The sequence below is a fragment of the Micropterus salmoides genome, unplaced genomic scaffold (genome assembly GCF_014851395.1).
Source record: "Micropterus salmoides isolate LMB-PRFRI ecotype aquatic unplaced genomic scaffold, ASM1485139v1 Ms_hic_scaffold_8, whole genome shotgun sequence".
Lineage (NCBI taxonomy): Eukaryota > Metazoa > Chordata > Actinopteri > Centrarchiformes > Centrarchidae > Micropterus > Micropterus salmoides.
Genome location: NW_024044570.1, coordinates 29217377 through 29237831, shown reverse-complemented (window position 1 = coordinate 29237831; position 20455 = coordinate 29217377). Strand labels below are relative to the sequence as shown.

Genomic DNA, 20455 nt, shown 5'->3' with positions numbered 1-20455 from the left:
CATTGCATTTATTTTACAGCTTTAGTTACTTTTCAGATTAAGATTTTAAACATAAAACATGTTATCAGTTGTTATCAACACAACAGCATATGTATACATTTGTTAAAATTAGCTCCACCGTGACATTAAAATGGTGTTTACAGATTAATACTAATATTCAATTTATGAGATAAAAGGGACACTAATGAGCACTTTTAATTAGTACATACTTTTACTGAAGGAAGACTTGCATAATTTTTTCGCTTGCCGTTTTTTTCACTCTGAACCCCACCGTACACTTCCTAACCAGTGCCAAATGGCTGAAAAGAAAGATTAATTTTCCTCAACAGTAAACGTGAATATTGGACTCACTGCAGGACATGTAAATAGGCAGCCGTTTGCTATCAAGTTTAACATCACTTATGATGTCAGTGCCCGTTATTTCAGGTTAAGTATGTTTTACACATAATGCTACTTTAGGGTCAACGGCAGGCCTGAGCAAGGTATAAAATACTCCCTCTTTAAACCAACACTTAATAATAGATCGTCCTCGCTAATTCATTTATATCTCAATCATTTTTGTTCAGTGATCCACATCTAATGATTTCAGTCTAACCTTGTGCTGTAATTGATCAAATCTGGGCTCCCTGACATTAATCACCAAAACAAATACAATATCAAGCATTTGAAAAGACCAAGGTAGACACATGGCATTTACCAGTTGCATTTATTCCCATAACGTGACATTTCAATGACATGGAGCAGCTACAATGATTAAAGACATTTTCAACATTCTGCATTAAATCGATATTAAAGGTCAGTGAAATGAAGATCAATTATTGGACACCTTCATGATCTTTTATACAGTTAATGAATTATTAATTTACTAAATCAAACCCGTTCGACTTACAACACATCAGATAACGGCTTGTTATTTGAAAAGCAAGACTATGTTACAGCTCCTGTGTGTACAACCCAAATCCCACCAATCACAGGAAAGAACTCAGGCTTTCGCTCACATAGATGGACGGAGCCATTGCTCAGATCTGATCAAAAGCCTTCAGCCAACAAAGGACATACTGTGTATACTGTACCTAAATCATTTCGGAGCTGGGCTGACTTTTCATTTTTCTTTCCCAGGCTGAACTAAAGTGGTACAGGAAGCCAAAAGTTTAGATCGTGATCACTGCTCTGGGGTTTGTATTTAAATAAACAGGGCTACAGTGAGATCAAACAAACACAGAGGCTGGATGGAAGTTTATCAAAAGCCAACTTCATGCTCAGATCACAAGTCTGAGGTGGAAACTACTGTTTTTGTCGCTTCATCTGAGCTGTACAGTACCTTCAGGAGGCAAAAATCAAATCAAAAGTAGATCCCTTTTCTTTTCCTCTGTACACAAGCATGCAACAATGAAGTGGACACATCTGCCGTCACCTTTCACTTAACTGCACGAAAGGATCTGTCTATATTTATATATTCAAGCAATTTCCACAGAGATGAATTTTTACTGGTCAGCAATCGTAGTCGCAATAAATATGCGAGTGGCTCATTTACTGCTGGCTGTCAGTGGTCATCTGTCAACATGGTGGGAGCGAGAAACCCAGGTGGTTGGTTTGTTTTCTAATGTTTTTTCTGACCCAAAGGGAGAAGAAAGAAGGAAAGGAAATGGAGGAAGGAAAGCACGATGTTTTGGGATTTCTAACTCAGTTAAGTTAACTCCTCAAAAAACACTTTACTTCCACACCTATGTTTTCAACCCCTCTCTCCTCTTATTAGTTCTCTCCCAGTTTGAGCCGTGCAAACTCGTTAGCCAGCTGTAGCGCCTCCTGCAGGCACTGTGTGTTCCTGCCCGTGGCCTGGGCCGACGTGTCCTTGCCGCCTCCTTTGCCGTCCAGCAGGGGGCACACCTCCTGAACCCACTCGCTAGCCTTCAGGCCGCGCTTGGCCACTTCCTGAAGAGAGGAGGGGAGATTAATGTCAGATCTGTTACAGGGCACTGAAAGGCTCCCGGCACACTGACTGAGGGTGGGTGTGTTTAGTGTTACCTGTGGGACTTGACACAGGCAGGTGATCTTGCCGGCGTCGGGGTCCACAGTGAAGAGCATCGCAGCGGTCTGAGGAGAGTGCGACTTCAACAGCTTCAGTGACTCGTTCAGTGCCTGAGAGAGACGGAGCAGAAACAGGAAGGGAAGGAATAAAGTATCCTAATCAGCACTATTGCTGTCTCAAGGTCAGAAGTAATAGGCCACAGAGTTGATTTGGAACCATGGTAATTACACAATGAGATAAACTATGAGGCTTCCTGAGAAAATGTGCAATACTGTGTAGTGGAAAACTGAATTTTAATACTGTTTGCACTTTTCATCAATATTTGTACAGGATGCAGATGAAGTCTTGGGGTTTGGATTATAGATTTCTTCTTTTACTAGGACATGGTTTTCTTTTGGGCCAACATGTCAATTCAGATAATATCAAAATGGGTAGACATGGCTTTGTACAAATTAGGGATCGATCAATATCCCCCCCCCCCCCCCCCCCCCGGACCGATACCGATTATTAGTAACCAATTAGACCAAGGACCGAAATGTGGAACCGATAAACATTTGCTGTAAAATTTTTAATCTTTGTGTCAAATTTTGAACAACACAAACTCCAACACAAAACCTGAAAATGAGGTTACAGTTAATTGTCATGATTAATCTTTATAAATAGTAAATTAAATGAATTAGAGATCCATCACAAAGATGGACTTGACTATGATTGATAATTTATTATATTTGTCTGTACCTGCTGCCATTTATATTGTATTTATTTTAATACTGTCTATGAAGATTCTCAGTCATCCAGGTCATAGTTATCCAACGAACCAGTTGCCCTTGATTTTAACCTAAGAAGAGCACAGACATCAGTATCAGTCCGCCCTCATGTCCTCCTCCCTCTTCTGCTGCTGGTAGAGAGGATCTGGTTTGACTCAACAAAAGCTGAGTTTGCAAGGAGTTGCTAAATTTTAAGGTACGTAGCATCTCAGGTTTAGCTTGTTTATAACTAATAGCCGAGCTAGCACATGTGCTTTTGTAAAACCAAAACACAGCTGTGGTGGATGAAACAGAGCAGATTAAAATATCGCTTGCTGCAGGTTCCTGCATGTTGTACTGATGCAGTATCAGCCTTTTACTGGTACTGCTGGTTTTGCTGCACTTGCTTACAGTAACGGCCGTAGTTATGGTCACCTTTTGTATGATTTCCGCTAACTTGCTCCGCTCAGTGCGTGTATGCGGAGCTCTGCTGAGAGAGGACAGGAGGGGCTGCAGCGTGGGGGCTCGCTAGTTCTATTGGCTACTTCCGCACAATAGTCAGTGTTGATAGGTGAGTACAGACGGAGAGAAACGGCTGCATCAGAGCCAAAGGAGCGCATTTCTTTTATTAATTACTTATTTCGGCTATCTGTTTTTAAAATGACCGATGCAGACTATTGGAAAATGCTGAATATCAGCTCAAATAATTTTATTGGTCGACCCCTAGTACAAATTCTCTCGTATCATTTCAGTCTCTCCACCTGCCCAATAATACACTTACATGTGGTTAAAATTCCTGTATTGACTCACCTTTGCTGAGGCTCCGGTTTCCATCTCCATAATGAGCAGCGGCTTGTTGGGGCTGTTTTCAATCACCTCATTGGTCTTCTCCAGGACTCTCTTCTGGATGTCAGCTTTATAGGAGCGGTCCAGGTCGTCCATGGTCTTCTTAAGGCTCTTCAGGGTTTCCCTCATCTCGTCCTTCTGCCACTGGGAGATCACTGCTGTGCCTATCAGCTGCAGAGAGGAGGGAAATGTTAATACCACAGCACAGAGTTGTCCTATTGGGACGTTCTGGAGTCTTTGTGGCACAAAAATGACCTTTACCTCCGTCATGTCGCCGATCTCTTTCTGAATTTCCTTGTTCGGGGCGGTCTGCTGCTTCACCTTGTCTCCCAACGCGGTCAAAGACTGGTGCAGGGAATCGGCTTTCCTCTGGGCCTGATGAATGGAGGCAGAGAGGCATGTGTGAGACAAGGGCAAAGAGCAGGGAGAGATGAAGAAAGGAAAAGAAGCAGAGCGGTGGAAGCAAGAAGGGAGAGGAAAAGATAAAGGAGGATCAAACAGAATGAAATTGTTGTCTAAAAATAGTAAAGATTAATTTGTCCTCAGGACCCGGAGGGGGGGGCGAGATGCTAAATGATCCTCTCTAGCTCCAAGGTCACCACAAGTCAAAAACATGCTTCATTAAAGTTTCATCACCGGGGACACAGAAAAGACACACAGTCCCTCAGTCTGAGACACATTTTCATTTTAATCAGTAGAGTTTTTCTGTCATGAATGTCAACAAAACCATCATGACTATTTGAGCATCAACCCTCCACAATAAGTAATCATGTGATCTCAGACAAACACACACTGAAGGAATATTACATCTACTTTCTTTAAGATGTTGGCAGGACTATTTTCTATGCAAGTGTGGGTGGATGTGCAAGTATGAGCATAAGGCTGGAAGCAAGTGTGTGTGTGTGTGTGTGTGTGTGTGTGTGTGTGTGTGTGTGTGTGTGTGTGTCTCTCTCTCTCTCTCTCTCTCTCTCTCCCCTGACCTTCTGGGCCTCTGTTCCTGTCACAGCAACAATGCGGCGGATGCCCTTAGCGATGGCCTCCTCTGAGACGATGACAAATGGCGCGGCGTGACCCGAGTTCTGCAGATGGCTGCAGATAACAAAAACCAACAGCACATTACCAACTGTGTTACACAACTGTGGGAGGCAGCCGAGAGGGAGCGCCGTGAGGCGAAAGAGAAACAAGAGTGGGAGAGAAAACGTCACAAAACAGCAGCAGCAGGAATAAGACATTCTTTAAAGTGACTGCAGATTGGTAAAATGTTCTTGTCCTTGATGTTGTTTTAAACAGGAATATTTTTAAACCTGAAGCGGTGTGAGATGGTGGGACACACAATTAAACAACAAGCTTCTTGTAAATGGCTCCTCCAACGCTTAAGTCAGAACCAACTCTACACACCTAGGGTCGTTTTCAACACCTATACACATAAAACCAGCGTAGAAATCATTTGGACTCCGACAGGAATCTAAAAGTATTACTATACTGCTTGTAAGCGAGAACGTCTTGGCATTCAGGTGGATTTTACAGCCAAGAGCAGGCACTGTAAAACTCAGCGGAGCAAGTATAATTGCTGGATTAAGCTTTACAAAACGTTCCAGGCCTCGTCTGCACAGGGACACGTCCGTCTCACTGTAAAGACCCACAAATTCAATTAATGGTTTCCACTTTACACACCGCCACTGGTGGATACTTCTGAAAACTGGCAGCTTCGTGCAGTTAGGTCGCACACTTGACTCCAGCTGGAACATACAAAGTAATTAGCAGCAACGATTCAGATGTGCTAATAGGTTTAAATTTGCCTTCCTCTCATGTGTTTTTTTGTTCTGCTTTACTCATTTTCACAAACATTTGTGAAACTTTGCAGAAACACTTTCATGAAGTGTGATGATACATGGTTACGGCGCGTGTGGGTGCAGAAGCTGTGAGGCTGAAACAGGATGAAGCCACGTGGCAACGAAGTACAACAGAAGCAGACAACTTCATAATGGAGTGCGCCGCTCTACAAAGGCAGAGGGCTGCAACTGTAGTTGTGAAAAAAAGGGGTTTACAGTTTTTAGGCTGTTCGGCCAACTACAACACAAAGGTTGTAATGATGTAACGTGAAGTTACTTATGGCTGTCATTTTGACTAGTTTGTTTAAGAAGAAAAACATTAGTTTGACTATTTTCACTATTCGTAGGGTTTAAATGTGTCTGTACATCTACTATTAATATTTATAGACATGAACATAATAAAATGATCTAACATTTACTGCTTCTCTGCTAAGCTTGTTACGTTAGCTTTAGCAAGAGCTTTGCTACGTTTCATTCTCCATCATGATAGAATTTAGCTGCCAGATGGCTTTTGTTGTTTGTTTTAGCTGCGTGGTTGACTGTTTCTCTGTAACAGTGCAGTGAGACCAACGGGCTGCTCGTAGAGTTAAAGAGAAAATTCACAGAAATTGAACAATTTTATGGCATATTAATATTTTTATTTGCTAAAAAGTGCGTCAGAAAGTCAGATTCTGGGCTTGTAAGCAATTGTGACCAAATATGTTACTACGTTTGGCTTTGCAGGGCAGAGTAGATATGAAATAACACACTAGAACTTATTAATGGTCTAATACTGATAAACTCAGATACTAGGGATGCTACCAACATCCTGACTCAAGCTCTTTTCTACTTCTACTAGACTGACAGCCGCACTGGAAACAGGAAATCTGAATTTCCCTGGTGTGTTATTATTTCCCTTCCTTGTATCGATGTTTGTGAACATGTTTATAATGTCTAGAGTTGCAACGATAAGGCAATTAATTGTCAATCAGTCCTTTTTTATGAAAAAAACTACCAAATTCTCCGATTCCAGCTTCTCAAATGTGAAAATTATTCATTTTTTAACACCTCTGTGGACGAAAGGAAACATTTGAGGACATCACCTTGGGCTTTGATAGACACTGATCAAAATTTTTCACAATTTTCTGAACCTAACAACTAATTGCCAGATTTATCAATAATGGAAAATAATAGTTAGTTGCAGCCCTATGATGTTCTCTTTCTCTAAAAAAAAAAAAAAATACTGCATTCTTAAACCGGGAATACTTGAAAACATGTTGTAAACACAAACCCATTAGTATTATAGTGAATTTAAGTGAACTAAGATGCTGAGTTTATGTTCACCATGACACCCAATCACAGGTAGAATAAACAAACATTATACTCACGTTCCACCACAAAACTCAATGGATGTGAGAGAACCAGCAGCACTGTCAGGGTCCTTCAGCAGGTCCTCAACAGGGATACCAATAGACACGACTCGGACAGGGTCGGGGTAGGTCTCATCGAACACGGCACGCAGACCCTGAATGGCTTTGGCTTTTGCTAGTGGGGCCTCCATGGCGTACACTGTCTGGAGAGAGCAAAGTATGGGAGGGAAAGCACTGTCAACTAATGATTTAGATGGACTTAATATTCATAATGATGTTCGCTTCATTTAAACAGCTAGAATCATCACCTACATCTAAAATAAATGATGCATTTTAACATGTTCTTGCTGTTTCAGTCAAAATGAACTTAAATCTGGTGTGTCTTTAATTTGTACGTATTCCCCCACTGACCTTAGCTTCTCTTATCAAAGTACAAGCGATTTCCTCAGTCTTCCGGACCTCTTCTGTGCTCAGGGCGCCTTTAGCAGTGAAGTCAAATCGCAGGCGGTCGGGAGCAACCAGGGAGCCCCTCTGGTCTGCCTCCCCCAAAACCCCCCGCAGGGCAAAGTTTAAGATGTGTGTGGCGGTGTGGTTGCTCATGATGGGCCTACGACGAGCCTGGAAAAGAGAACATGGACGGATATTTGCCAGAAACACCAACCAGAGCCTCGCCCCCTTAAAAACACAGAGCTCAGAAACAGAAATCAGAAAAAGTGTCAAAACTTATTTTCATGCTATTTAACGAGCCGATAATGAAGAACATCATGTATAACTTGATTCTGTGGTACAACAGACTTCAAATCCTGCATGTTCTCACCTCATCTACACTTAAGGTAACGTGGTCTCCAACCTTCAGCGTGCCATACACTGTCCCCACATGGAGAATGTAACCTCCTCGAACCTGCGTATTCTTCACTGTGAACTCCATCCGCTGCATACAAACAAGGAAAGAAGCAGAGACAGAATGGTTAGACATGTTTTTGTTCTGCAGAAAACAGGCAAAATATTTGTTTAGTTTAGTTAGAAAGCTGGCTGATGCATTGTGCAAGTGTTTTGTTCTAGCATTTGGAATAGATTTTTTTCTTCAAAGTTTTGTGTTGCTTTAATAATGGTGTCAGATAAAGAAGTGAACATGTAGACTTGTCAAGGCAGGAGACGGTTCCTCCAGCACATCTTTACATACTTGAGAAAATGAGAATTATTAGAAAGAAATACCAAGACATATAAAAGTACTGACATTTGAACAGATTTTTTTTTTTGACAAATGGTTTTCTGCAAACTATCTCTCAAGTGAGAACCTGAATGGCATGAAAACACATTTATGTCACAGAGATGAGAACAATTTATTATCTTTCATCTATTCTCCTGTCAAAATTGTGATGTTTCCATTTGGCAGCCTATATCGCTCAAAAGAGGGCCTTTTTGCCTGCAGGCATTATATCTTCCAGCTATCAGACCCTTGTGCCATTTAAACGGGAATCAGCAATGCCAGATGGTGAGATCACGAAATAAAGCAAAAAAACACAACACATAAAATATAAAACACATATCGCTGATAGGCTACACCATCATAGTCTGATGTGGATAATGTTCAACATCAAAATTTAATTAAATGTGAGGGGGAATAATTACAGGCATGATGATGGCTCTCACATACCTTTCAAATATATACTTCCACATTAACTAGGGTAACTGATGAAATGATCATTGGTTGTAGAAATCCAAGACTGCGTCAAATTGCACTAAAGAATTGCAGAACAGAGCGTCAGTAGTTTTTAACTGATCTGTTGATATTATAAATATTGAAAATGCACATAGCCGATTCTCAATATTCATTTTATTTATTTTTACTGCCAGGCGCACACCTGCACATATGGACTGTGTAAATTATAAAGTCAGGAAATGAAGCCAGTGACAGGTCTCGCACAGTCGCTACACTTCATCCTCATCATAATAATACAGGCCGAGGATAACAAACCCGAGATTTTAAATGTTTTGTTTACCTGTCAAAATTCCATCTTCAATGATATCCCAGGGTTCAGGGTGGGGGATACGCCGACAAGTGTTTGATTTGAACAATATATACTGTCTTCCTTTCTAAATTCGCTTCATTTTCTTTTGTTTGTGTAGCCAGCGCCTCAATTTCTGTGTCAGAGATGTTTCGCGCGCTCTTTTTTTTCCCTCAGTCTTCCTATGGGTTGTTGTTGCTGTGATTCACAGTAAGCAGGCTCATTCACATGCATCAATATTGATGAGGTGCTTTACATCAACCATTTATGGCTGAATGTGGGCATGTAGGGGGCTGGATATGAGGCTGATCCACGTGCGCACATTTCCAGGTGGAGTGGTATTTATAAAAGGGCAACTTAACTAAAGTTTAAAGTTTTATAAATCAGAATTTTTTTTGGTGTACGTCATTTCTGGTTTTTGTGTGAATGTACACTTTTAGTATGGATTCTATGCACCTGTATTTAACACTTGCATGTTTTATAAATGAGCCCCCTGGATTTTGGGTTTTATCTGAAATTTGACCACTACGTAGTTCAGGGGAATGCAACACACCAATTCTGAAAATTACCCTAATAAGGGCTTTTCAGACCTCACAATGTTTTTACAAAACGCCTTGAAACTGCTTCGGCTGAGCTCAATACAAACTACTGAGAAGCATCCACTTTCTCTTTCATCACAGTTGCACTTACATCCCCCGTGCTGTCGTCCTCTCGAAGCATGTAGCCCTCGTCAAATGTCTGTCCGCCCTGCTCGGCGTAGAAGGACGTCTGGTCTAGTAGTACACCGCACTGCTGACCCGTGGTCACCTCGTCGCAGAAGGCGCGGTCACGGCGCAGGGCCAGCACTGTGGCTGTGGCCTGCTGAAACTCTACACACGCAAACAGGATTAGTTAGGGTTAGTGCACGAATATTGTGAAAATACAGTCGTCCAACTGAAACCTCAGGTCTCTCTGTGAGAATGCAAATCACTAACCATAGTTGCCATTTTCGTCCGAGGTGTATTTGTATTTGGGAGAGTCATCGGTGGCCGGTATGTTTCTGTTTCTCAGCTCTTCAATGGCATAGATGTCCAACATGATATGGTCCTCGTCTCCTGCGCCCTTACCCTGGGACTTTAACTAAACACAGAAGCAAACTTGTTCTTCTTCAGTTACAAAACGCAAAATCTTAACTTGACACTTCAATACACTGCATGATCAGTTCAGCGGACTCAAAGTTAAAAACAATTTACAGAGAAATGACAACTACAGTATTTATGATCAAAATGATATTTATCTAATGTCTTTTACCTTTATTTTACCAGGAATTGAGATCAAAACTCTCTTTTACCAGAGAGACTACATACTACATACAATCATGACAAAATTCACAAAAAAAAACAACACATCTAATCAAACACAATGGCAATTTAATTTTGTAACTGCATAAAGGTGACATTTTAAACTAAATAAGGGCCATATATCTTTATCAGTGCGAGTCTGCTGGAGTTCCTGAATATGCTTCTTTTCTTTTCTTTTTTTTTTTTTAATGAATCGGCTTTGTTTCATAAAGTGCATACGAGGCAACAATACTCCAGCCTACATGCATTATCATAAAAGTGCAAACAAACACTTGTTGCCACCTATTTTACATCCTATCTTTGTAAAGCCACTTATTTTAAGTTTGTGTTGATTTTCTCTCTCATGTTCATGCTCAAAACTGACCTTAGATCTGAATCCATGTCTCTCTGACAATGACAACAACAAAAGCTGTACAAGCTTCACAAAGTTAGAATCTACTGCAGGACTATTGTATTGCCTTCGATTGTGCCTAATAAACACACTGTACCTGACCACAGGATAAGGAGGAAATATTAGGGGAATCTAAACACCACCATGTGGCAGGGAGCAGAACTGCAGTGACAGTATGTATACAGACATTAGTTCACTGTGGTGTGTTGAACAGCAGTGTGAGGCTGCAGTAAACCACAAAAATAAATCAATCTTTTTTTCAAACATTAAACAACAAGAGATTAGCACAGGCTGTAAAGTAAAGGAGGGTTTATGTAAACTGCAGGTGGATGGCTCCTGATTCTAACTTACAGTGCAATACTGGAGAACGCTGACTCAAGGTAAAATAGTGTACCCAAGGGGGGGGGGGGCATAAAACACTGTTCAGTGGAGTTTCCTGCACTGAACACTCGAGGTCAAATTCAAACAATCAGTGAGTAGGTTTCCTTCCGTCTTCTCACCTGAGCTGCCTTCTTCTCCTCCTCAAAGGCAGCCAAGTTCACCGTCATGCCTTTCTCCTCTGCGATGAGGGAGGTCAGGTCCAGAGGGAAGCCGTATGTGTCATACAACAGCCATGCTGTGTCACCTGGACGCAAAATGATGCCGTCATCATTTTGATCAATCAGTAAGAAGTGATAAACGAAAGTTTCAAGCGTCTGTTGCGGTTACTGTATTCCCAACATTGCAAATGCAAGGACACGGTCTGTTAGACATGTGATTTGGTATTAGCCACAGTAGCGTCTCATTTGGCTGAGTGCACACAAGATGCTGTCACCACTTGGGACAAAGAAGAAATACATCTGAAATCTGAGGTAGACAAATTCGAGACATCACGCATGACGGTCAGACAGATTGATGAATGAAGGATGAGAGACCGATTCCATAATGCCAACAAACACTTTGACTGGATAATAAATAAATAGATAAATAAATAAATAAATACACAAAACATCCAATGGAAGGGGTAATGAGTGATAAAGACCGAAGAGAGAGTGACGCGTGTGGTGTGGAGAGACATGAGCTAGATAAAGGATAAAAGAAAGATTATGATTGAGGGAGAATAGAAACAAACATTGTGCACTGAACGTGTTAAAATTATATCTATGTTACAACACATTTTTGAAGCAGTTTCTTTCCATTAAGATCATCAGCACAGGACACAACATGTACACATGCACGTGGTAACGCTTCTCTTGAGGTGCATCTCACCTGGGATGATCTTGCTGTCTCCAAGACTCATGATCTTCCTATCGAGGATACGGCGTCCCCTGCTGAGGGTTTTGAGGAACTGCTCCTCCTCCTCATTAATGATGTCTTTCACCATTTCTGGGTCTTTCTTCAGCTCCGGGAACGCATCACCCTGGAGAACGGGAGTGAAAGCAGATGGGGTGAGAAACAGATAGAGAGGGAAAGCAGAGACGAGATGGGAGAAAAAGAAAAAGTAGAAAAGTAGACAGGAGATGGTAAAAGAAAGAAACTGATGTCACCATTAATAGCATTATTTATAGACTGGATGTTAAACGTTACAGCTTATTTGCACCATATCTGAAATCAAATTAAGTCATTTTAAGATCTTTCTATGACCTTGAAGAAAATGTAATAACCTTTCCCCAGCTGCACAAATACAGATTACAGCTGGATGTTTAACATCAACCAACATTGGAAAAATACCTATTTTAAGATTGTAAATACAATAAAATGAGCAGGGACAAAAATAAATAAATAAGAAAAACTTGACTCCGTTGAGAAGGAAGAAAAACAGATTTTCTATTCAATTCTGTAAATGTTAAAACTTGTGTGTTGATGTGATTTAGATCTTTTTTTGATCGCATTTAAAAAGTACTGTTAACACTTTTTAAAGGACAGTGGATACACTGGAATAAAAACAAGAAACAAATCTTACCAGGGATTCGACCACCACATCCACCAGAGAGGCAAAAAAGCCTCTCTGAGCGCCCAGCTTCTCGTGGGAATAACGAACTGCGCGACGCAGGATCCTCCTCAACACATAGCTAAACACGATGAAAACAACACAACACTGCAATGAAGTATTGTTGACATTAACATGTGTTGTACTAACTGGTGTGTCAGTAATGAAGCACCAAATTACCAAAGTATAATTTTGGCAATAGAAAGCACCTCAAGGACTGGCACACCAGTTTGTCGAGCATATATGGCATTTTAAAATTCTCAAACTCAAAACAGTCGAGTTAAACACACAAATTACAGTGTTCTGTGCTCCACTTGCTACAGATTGTGTCTACGCTTCTGACATTTAGCTTTGTAATTCCCTCCTTTATTTGCTCCGAAATGTTCGTGGCTCACCCTCTTCCTGTGTTGTCAGGCCGACCACCGTCTGATAGGGCGATGGTGATGGTGCGGGCGTGATCAGCCAGCACACGGTAGGCCATGTCAATACCATCAGCATCCTCTGCACCTACTTTACCAGTGTAAGGTCGAGCGCCTGTACCCTGAAACAAACACAAAATCATGTTTTAATTGAGTATTAGTGGTTCCAAAACTTTTTATTTTTATGTACGCAGCCCTTCGTCAACACCACCCGTCACCATAATGTTACAATATTATTTTCATACAGGACCCTGAAAGTGTTTTTTGTTTGCTTGGTCTCATTCTTTCCAGTAGTTTTGCTCAGGTGTGCATTCGTACTACCACCTGAAGTGTTAGTGCTCCTAAACACAAATATTTGGATTTTATAATTTCTTAAACAGCTATAATTTGCTCTGCTTGTACCTTAAACCGTTGAGCAGCTGACTTGGAAGGCTGGGTGTTCTGCTTCTCCACCAGGAGATGAATACGGAATAATACTTGCAAGCTAAACTTTAATGTTAAGGTTACATTTGTGGTTCCTCACTTCAAGTGCTGAGGAAAGTGTTCCAGCTTGAATTTGCAGGTGAGATTTTTACACTTTCATTCAGTCACACAAATGTGGGGCTTTTCAGTACCTTACAAATGGCTTCAAAATATGGAATGAAGAGGTCCGTGTCATAGTTGGACATCTTGTTCTGCAGTACAGACACCAGGCGCTCGAGACCCATCCCTGTGTCGATGCTCTTCTTAGGCAGCGGCTTCAGCTCCGTCTCCGACTCTCTAAGCAGAAAGAAACACAGAAGAACTGATCAGAAATGAGTGTATGCACTTTTGATGAGGCAGGGTTTTTTTTCGTGCACGCATGTGTTTGAATTTTACACAATAGCCTACGGTTCCACTGTGGAAACTGACTTATTTATAAGTTCTACTTTTAAGGAGAATCATACCGTTTTTTCGTTCACTTCACGTCAAATTTTGGATAATTTTAGATAGGAGCAACCAGATAAAGGGTTTACACAGCCAAGTAATCAGATTTGTTCAGCAGAAATCTGCTTGTATTTAACATAATCTCCTGACGTGAAATAGGTCTAGAGTTGAGACGGACATTTATAAAGTCAGATCACTTGTAAACAACTGTACATTTCTTTGGAAGACACAAACAATAGAAGGACCTCAGTGTTTCCCCTATATGCATTCAGCAGTGGCGCACCGCCGCACTAAATGTACTGTGTCGGCTACAGTGTGTCGGCTTCTCAAGACCAAGAAAAGTCTGTCGTTTCCCCACCTGCTGGAAAAATGAAGCATGTTAGCGCTAAGTTAGCTAACATCCCCCCTCCCCTTCAGACTGAGCTGAGCAGGAAAGCCTCAAACAGCAGGCTGCGTCTTTTGGCTGCTATGTAAATTAACATTAGCTCAATAGAAAGTAACTGGTGGCTGTATTTCATTACTAATGAGGAGACGTTTCTTTTTGGATTTTAATGTGCAAATAAAATGCACCTCAGAAGGGAGGAGGTTTCTCATGTTACACACAAAAGGCAAACATGAACAATCATATCTATAACGATTCTGAGGTCATATTAACAGGGTTTTAGGGGGTGATGTCCAAAACATGCTGTGCAATAAATGTTAAATCACTGTGGAGAGCTTCATAACCAACCAAATAACCTTCCCCAAATCTAAAGTTTGTAGTTCCTCCCCAGTAGACTGATCTTTGGCTGTTGGTTATTTATTATCTGCTCTAGCTTTTCCAACTCTTTGTTCAAACATATGGTGAAAATAATGGCCCAATGTGATGTGAAATTACATATTTGTCATAGAAAAACGTAGTATTTTTTGGGAGAGGACTTCCAAACTAACCCCACCACCCTGACCATGACCACCAACACCAAAACATTCAGCTAAAGCTCACATTAAACTGAGAAAACACTGAAGTTTTAAACTATTCTGATGTGCATCGCATGCTCATGGACACAAGAGCAATACTGCTGAGACATGTTGTGTTGGGGTTTGACAAAAATTTTGCTTCACCTCCGCTGCTATAACTCCATCCTAGGGGAAACACTGGACCTGTAAAGAGGTGTGGAGAGAGGGTGTGTGCATCTGATTCAGTAGCTGCACTGCATGTTGTTGTTAGGTGAATTGCAGTCACAAAGCATGTGATCATTCATTATGTTGCCCACTGCAGGATGATAGTCACAAAAACATCCGATGAACGAGTTACCGGTCAGTCCATATGCCTTAATGCTAACAGCTCTTGGTAAGTTTGTAAAAAGCCAGTGTGAACACTGACTAGAACTAAAAGACAACATGCCTACACAGTCTGTCTGCACTAATAAATTCATTTGAGAGATAAGTATACCGTACCCTTTCAGATCTTGTGTCCGTTACCTGTTGAACTGGATGAACACCAGGTTCCAGATCTCCAGGACATTGGGATCGTCCATGTTCACCAGGTGGGAGGCGTCTCTGCCTCCGATGCGGTCGTAGTGGATTTCACTGCAGGGACCGCAGGGACCGGTGTCTCCCATCTCCCAGAAGTTATCCTTCATACTGCCTGGCAGGATGCGAGCCTCATCCATCCTGAGAGAAACACAGCGAGCATAGAGAATTCAATTAAATCAATGCAGTCAAGAGGTAAAAATTAAGTTGTGTGAAGATTAGGACGTGTGTGAAAGCCAAACCTCTTTGAGGAAAACAAATTATTTTCTTCTGTGGGTGCCTATTCTGTGTTTAAATAATTTATTTGACAATAATGTGAATATTTACCCACTGACATTTCATGACTGAATTTCAACTGCCTGATTATTATATAATTATCCTATTCTATCCATTGTTATACTATATTATGTCAATCTGTTACACTTTTTTATTACATGATATATTTTCTATAATACAGAGAAACACTAAATATCATAACTTATATTATATATTATTTTAGTGAATGCTGTTTACATATACTATACCTTGCTGACTTTGCTGCTACTTATCGCACCACTGTGTCACACTATTTTTGAGTTCAATTGATTTTATATCGTTTCTATTTTTATTTCTATTCTTATTTTATATACACTTATAATTATGTATTGTTTACTTTCTCCATTTATCTGTACTTGTGCTGCTGCAACACCTGCATTTCCTCTCCGGGGCTCACATTGGGAGGTGATTATTGAAAGTTGCTCAAAGAAAATGCCTTCATCTGACATGTTAACCAAGATATTCTCAAGCTAGACTCACCCTAGGTCGATCCAGATCTGTTTGCACTCCAGGTCGGGCTCCAGGCCTGCGTCGGCATCTCCCCCGAAGTAGGTGACATACAGGCGGTCTATGGAAATACCAAACTCCTGGGTCAGCAACTCCAAGGCCATCTTACAGGCCAGTTGCTGCAGACGGAGGTGGGAAGACGCAGAACGAGCAGGGCGACGAACGAGACAAGACACAAGACGATAAGTGCAGGCCAAATGTGTTAGCAGTGATAAAACAAAACCGATTCTTTTTATTCTAAATAGGTTCACAAATTCCCAAAATTATTTCTTACACTTTACGGAAGCAGGTTTGAGGAAATTCAGAGACGACAATGATAATACCTTAAAGTAGTCCCCGAAGGACCAGGACCCCAGCATCTCAAAGAAGGTGTGGTGGTAGACATCTTTACCCACATCGTCCAGGTCATTGTGTTTTCCCCCTGCACGGATACACTTTTGAGTGTTGGCAGCACGATGCAGCTTGGCCATAGGGTGGGAAGGATCGATAGTGTTGAGGAAGATGGGCTTGAACTAAGAGGAAGTGGAACAAGAAGCAAATTTGTGAGTTGTGTTCAACTGAAAGTCTGCTGCAAGCATCTTATAATTTCAGTCAAACTTTAAAATCAGCGCGGACGTTTAAAAGAGCCAGCCTAAAGGAGATATTTGAGAAAAATGTGAAGAAACATGGATAACGTACCTGGTTCATTCCAGCATTGGCGAAAAGCAGCGTGGGGTCGTCTAGTGGGATGGTGGAGGACGAGTGGACATACTGGTGCTCATAGCGACGAAAGAAGTCAATGAACTTCTCGCGGATTTGAGCTGCACTCAAAGAGGAGTCCATTCTGAACCAGCTCTCTGACCAAAAATACACCACAAAAGAAAATCAATACCGTAACCATTACGCATGTTTAAACGCCACAGTAGCGTTAATTTAGCTCCATGTCCAATGAAATTATTCTGAGTCACTGACTGAACAAACAACATGAACATTTCTGTGTACAGCATGGCAATGGAAAAAATTAAAGTGGTCTGAACATGTTGCAAATTAAGCTCCCAGCAGTTATATTATTATTCTATTATTATTATCTGATTGTAAAGAACTGTTCCACTAATTAGAAAGTCAAAAAAGTTACTGTGTTCAAAATGCTGAAACTCTTTTTTTACTAAAAGCACGAACTGTTCCTTTCTGTGTTTGAGTTCTTGTGCGTTTACAACTGCACCTTCTAAAAGCCAGTTGGAGCGAAGCCCTCGCCTCTTAATTACAACAGGTGAGGCGGTCATCTCACTGCACTTTAACTCTAATGTCCAGATTGGACCGAGCCAGTGCTAACTTGTCAGTTATGAGGTGTCTGCAGAGCACAGACTAGAGAGGTTAAAGACTCATCTGACTTGTCCAACCAGTCACGCCCAATAACAGCTGTTATTGTTGTTCTGATTATATGTCGACAAACCTGGCTGACCTCTTCCATTGTGATATTGGACGCAACTAACTGGAGTTGCGCTGCACCCTAAGAAGTGACATCACAGAAGCAGAGTGAGCTGCTGAGGCCAGTGGTTGGTGTTCTTCTTTCACAGAGCTCCATGGCATCTAAACTTTACTAGACTTGACTGCTAATGTCATCATTGAGAATACATTTATTTGGAGCTCTTTTTTGTAAAATGTGGGATCAGTCTCCTGGGCTTTCCAACAAGGTTAGAAGAGACACTACAAAACTGTTAGTCTCCCATTTCTGTCAAACAATTTTTCAGGTTTCACTGTAAAATTACTGTTAAAGTTGTTTGGCCATTGGGCAGCATAAGGCAGTGACACCAGTTACAACAAGTTCAAGCAGCTTGGGGGGTTTGTTTGGCAGTTGAACTCAGATACCAACAAACTCCCTGCAGAATTGCATAGTATCCCTTTAAACGATAAATGGATTATCAAAATAATTGGCAATTATCTTTCTGTCGACTAATTGTCAGTTTTTTCAATTCCACCACCAACAATCTTTGTAAGGTTGGGTCCTAAGAAGCGTAGCAGAGATGCTCTACTCTCTCCAACAAAGTGGCCTCTGGCTCGTCTCATTAACCTGCTATCATGCTGAGAACACATTTGGTCTGTGTCATCAGTGAATCACTTAACTCACCGATGATTTGACTTTTGACAGGTTCTTTGTGCTGATCATTTTTTAATCCAAAATGCATCCTATCAGCCTTAAGGCTTGAATGCATTCACAGCACCCACTGCTCCCACAGTTGCTCATATACGATATACAGAGTGTAGCACAGGGGACGGGAATTTCAAGCTAACACACATACACAAAAACAAAGAAGGGGGCATATATGGACTTGAAGGTGCCTAAAAAGGCTAGGACAGTAGGGCTTGTCCATTTTGTAGAACGTATTAGAAGTAGCTAGCTATGTTTTACTGTATAGATGGTCAACTTGATAGCTAGCGTCGTATCGCCATGGCACTTAACTGACAGCTTTATAGGAACAGCCATGAAAGAACGCAAGAAAATTTTTTACTTGTAATTCAGGGGTCTCATCAATACACAGAATGTAAATCATTTACGGCTGCTTCTAGTTTTACCAAGCTGTGAGGACATCACTTTGGGCTTCCTTTGGGCTAACCTTTTAAGATATTTTATAGAGCTAATCATGAATCAATGCATTGAAATATATGACAGAAATAAGGGTTAGCTGCAGCCCTACTCTTTATTCAATGTGTAAGCAGCAAGTAGAACCCGCACACATAAAAAACTATCCACAATTATTATTAGATTTTATTTTGTTTGTCAGAATGAATAAAAACTGTTGTTTTTATGCAACTCAAATGCTGGCCACAAATTCCCCTTCTGTGCCACTCAAATGATTTCTTTAGTTATAGTCCAACACCAAATTAACGTGTCTTACAAAGTGAGCTGCCTCTCCTAAGGTTTCTTTCTTGTACCAGTGGCTCTGGGTTAGGGTTTTTTGGGATGCTGCTACTGATGTGGGCCTTTAAAACTCATCGATACACTGCATGTGATACTGACCTGCACAAACAAACCTGATTATTTAAACCTCATTCAATGAAAGTTGAAGTGAAACTGAACTCTAGTCTAGTGCTAGCTAATTTCAGTTTGGGATTGACAGACAAATCTTTGCAAAGTAAAAATAGATCAACACCAGTGTCTCATACATACAAGCAATCACACTAGAAAAGTAGAGAAATGAAAAACATCACTTGAAATAGCATGAAGCAAAATTAAATTCTTTAAATATCCTTCGGGATCTAAATTAAATCAAAATATTTTATACCTATATCCAAGCCCCACAACTACAGTAAAATGAAAACCAGCTGGTGGCTTCAGCTCTCTGGGGCCAGCAAGGAGACAGTAAACAGCCACCTCCCAATCTTGACTACAAAACCACCCTGTTGACAACCAGAAAAAGACACTGCGGTGATTTGACACTGCTAGTGTGAGACAGAATACACCAACAACAGGTGAAATTATGCGTTTTAATGATGAAAATCGATACAATTGGTGTTGGTGCTTCTTTGTTATCACAACACTGAGAGCAGATGCGTGGATGTCACCGGTGTCAAACTAACAAGGTAGCAGTTCGGAACTTGGCTTGTTTTTTTTTTTACCAAAGCCGGGGGGGGATACAAAGTACAGTGAGTTATAACTTATTGTCTCACACAAAGACTCAGAAGGCTGTCATGCTAAAATGAGTTCCCCCACAACACCTTTGCATCTCTGCAGTAAACTAACCTAGCGCACAGGGAGTGGTGCGATTCAATAGATCCAGTCATGTCAGACGACATCATTCCTCTTTTAAACTACGGCATGCAGCATTATTAGGTCGTCAGCTGATAAACTGCTGTGTTGGGCTCAAGCACTAACGTTAGCTTGACAAGCTGACGTTAGCAAGCTAAATGTTAGCCAGGCAGGCTCCCTGTTACATGGCCAGTCTGGGAGAGAGATTTCAGCACACAACTTTAGCAGAAAATAACTTATCTGAATGGTAAGTTAAACGTTATTTATTTCAACAGCCCCTGAGGTAATGATAATACTTACAGAAGTCGCTATTGTCGCAGAATGAATCAGTTACCGCTCCCAGACACACTGCTTTAGCCCACGATGCTGGACCAAAAGGAAAGCGCAGAGCCAGTGAACACGCCCACGGGAGCCCGTTGGTCCGTCGGCACCGGTACGTCGGCATATCTCAATCTCTATTGGTCGGGCCTACTATCAATCTTAGCAGAGCCCGCGACATCAATGGTACAACTTCCCCGGCTTGGCTGATGCAACGGATCAGACACCGGCGCCAACAGA

The 20455-nt window shown here is 41.2% G+C and overlaps 1 protein-coding gene across 1 annotated transcript; it reads right to left on the bottom strand.

Annotated features, from left to right (window-relative positions):
* Positions 1 to 687: 687 nt before the first annotated feature.
* aars1 (alanyl-tRNA synthetase 1) lies at positions 688 to 20349 on the bottom strand. Its single transcript, XM_038705728.1, has 20 exons — positions 20198 to 20349; positions 16849 to 17006; positions 16494 to 16682; positions 16144 to 16289; positions 15298 to 15489; positions 13545 to 13689; positions 12907 to 13052; positions 12485 to 12593; positions 11791 to 11941; positions 11043 to 11167; positions 9786 to 9930; positions 9502 to 9680; positions 7620 to 7733; positions 7214 to 7420; positions 6821 to 7005; positions 4602 to 4710; positions 3883 to 3996; positions 3586 to 3792; positions 2026 to 2139; positions 688 to 1932 (listed from the first exon to the last, which is right to left on the bottom strand). Exons 2-20 carry the CDS (start codon positions 16990 to 16992, stop codon positions 1753 to 1755), a joined length of 2901 nt encoding a protein of 966 aa, XP_038561656.1. The 5' UTR covers positions 16993 to 17006; positions 20198 to 20349; the 3' UTR covers positions 688 to 1752.
* Between the last annotated feature and the right edge of the window lie 106 nt (positions 20350 to 20455).

Bases quoted from the DNA above. Each gene is read 5' to 3' on its own strand.
- aars1 (XM_038705728.1), bottom strand. From the start codon at position 16,992: ATGGACTCCTCTTTGAGTGCAGCTCAAATCCGCGAGAAGTTCATTGAC. The intron at 9,681-9,785 runs GTTAGTGATTTG...TTGCGTGTGTAG, and splicing joins GGACGAAAATGGCAACTATG to AGTTTCAGCAGGCCACAGCC. The intron at 7,421-7,619 runs GTGAGAACATGC...TCTCTTTTCCAG, and splicing joins TTACCTTAAGTGTAGATGAG to GCTCGTCGTAGGCCCATCAT.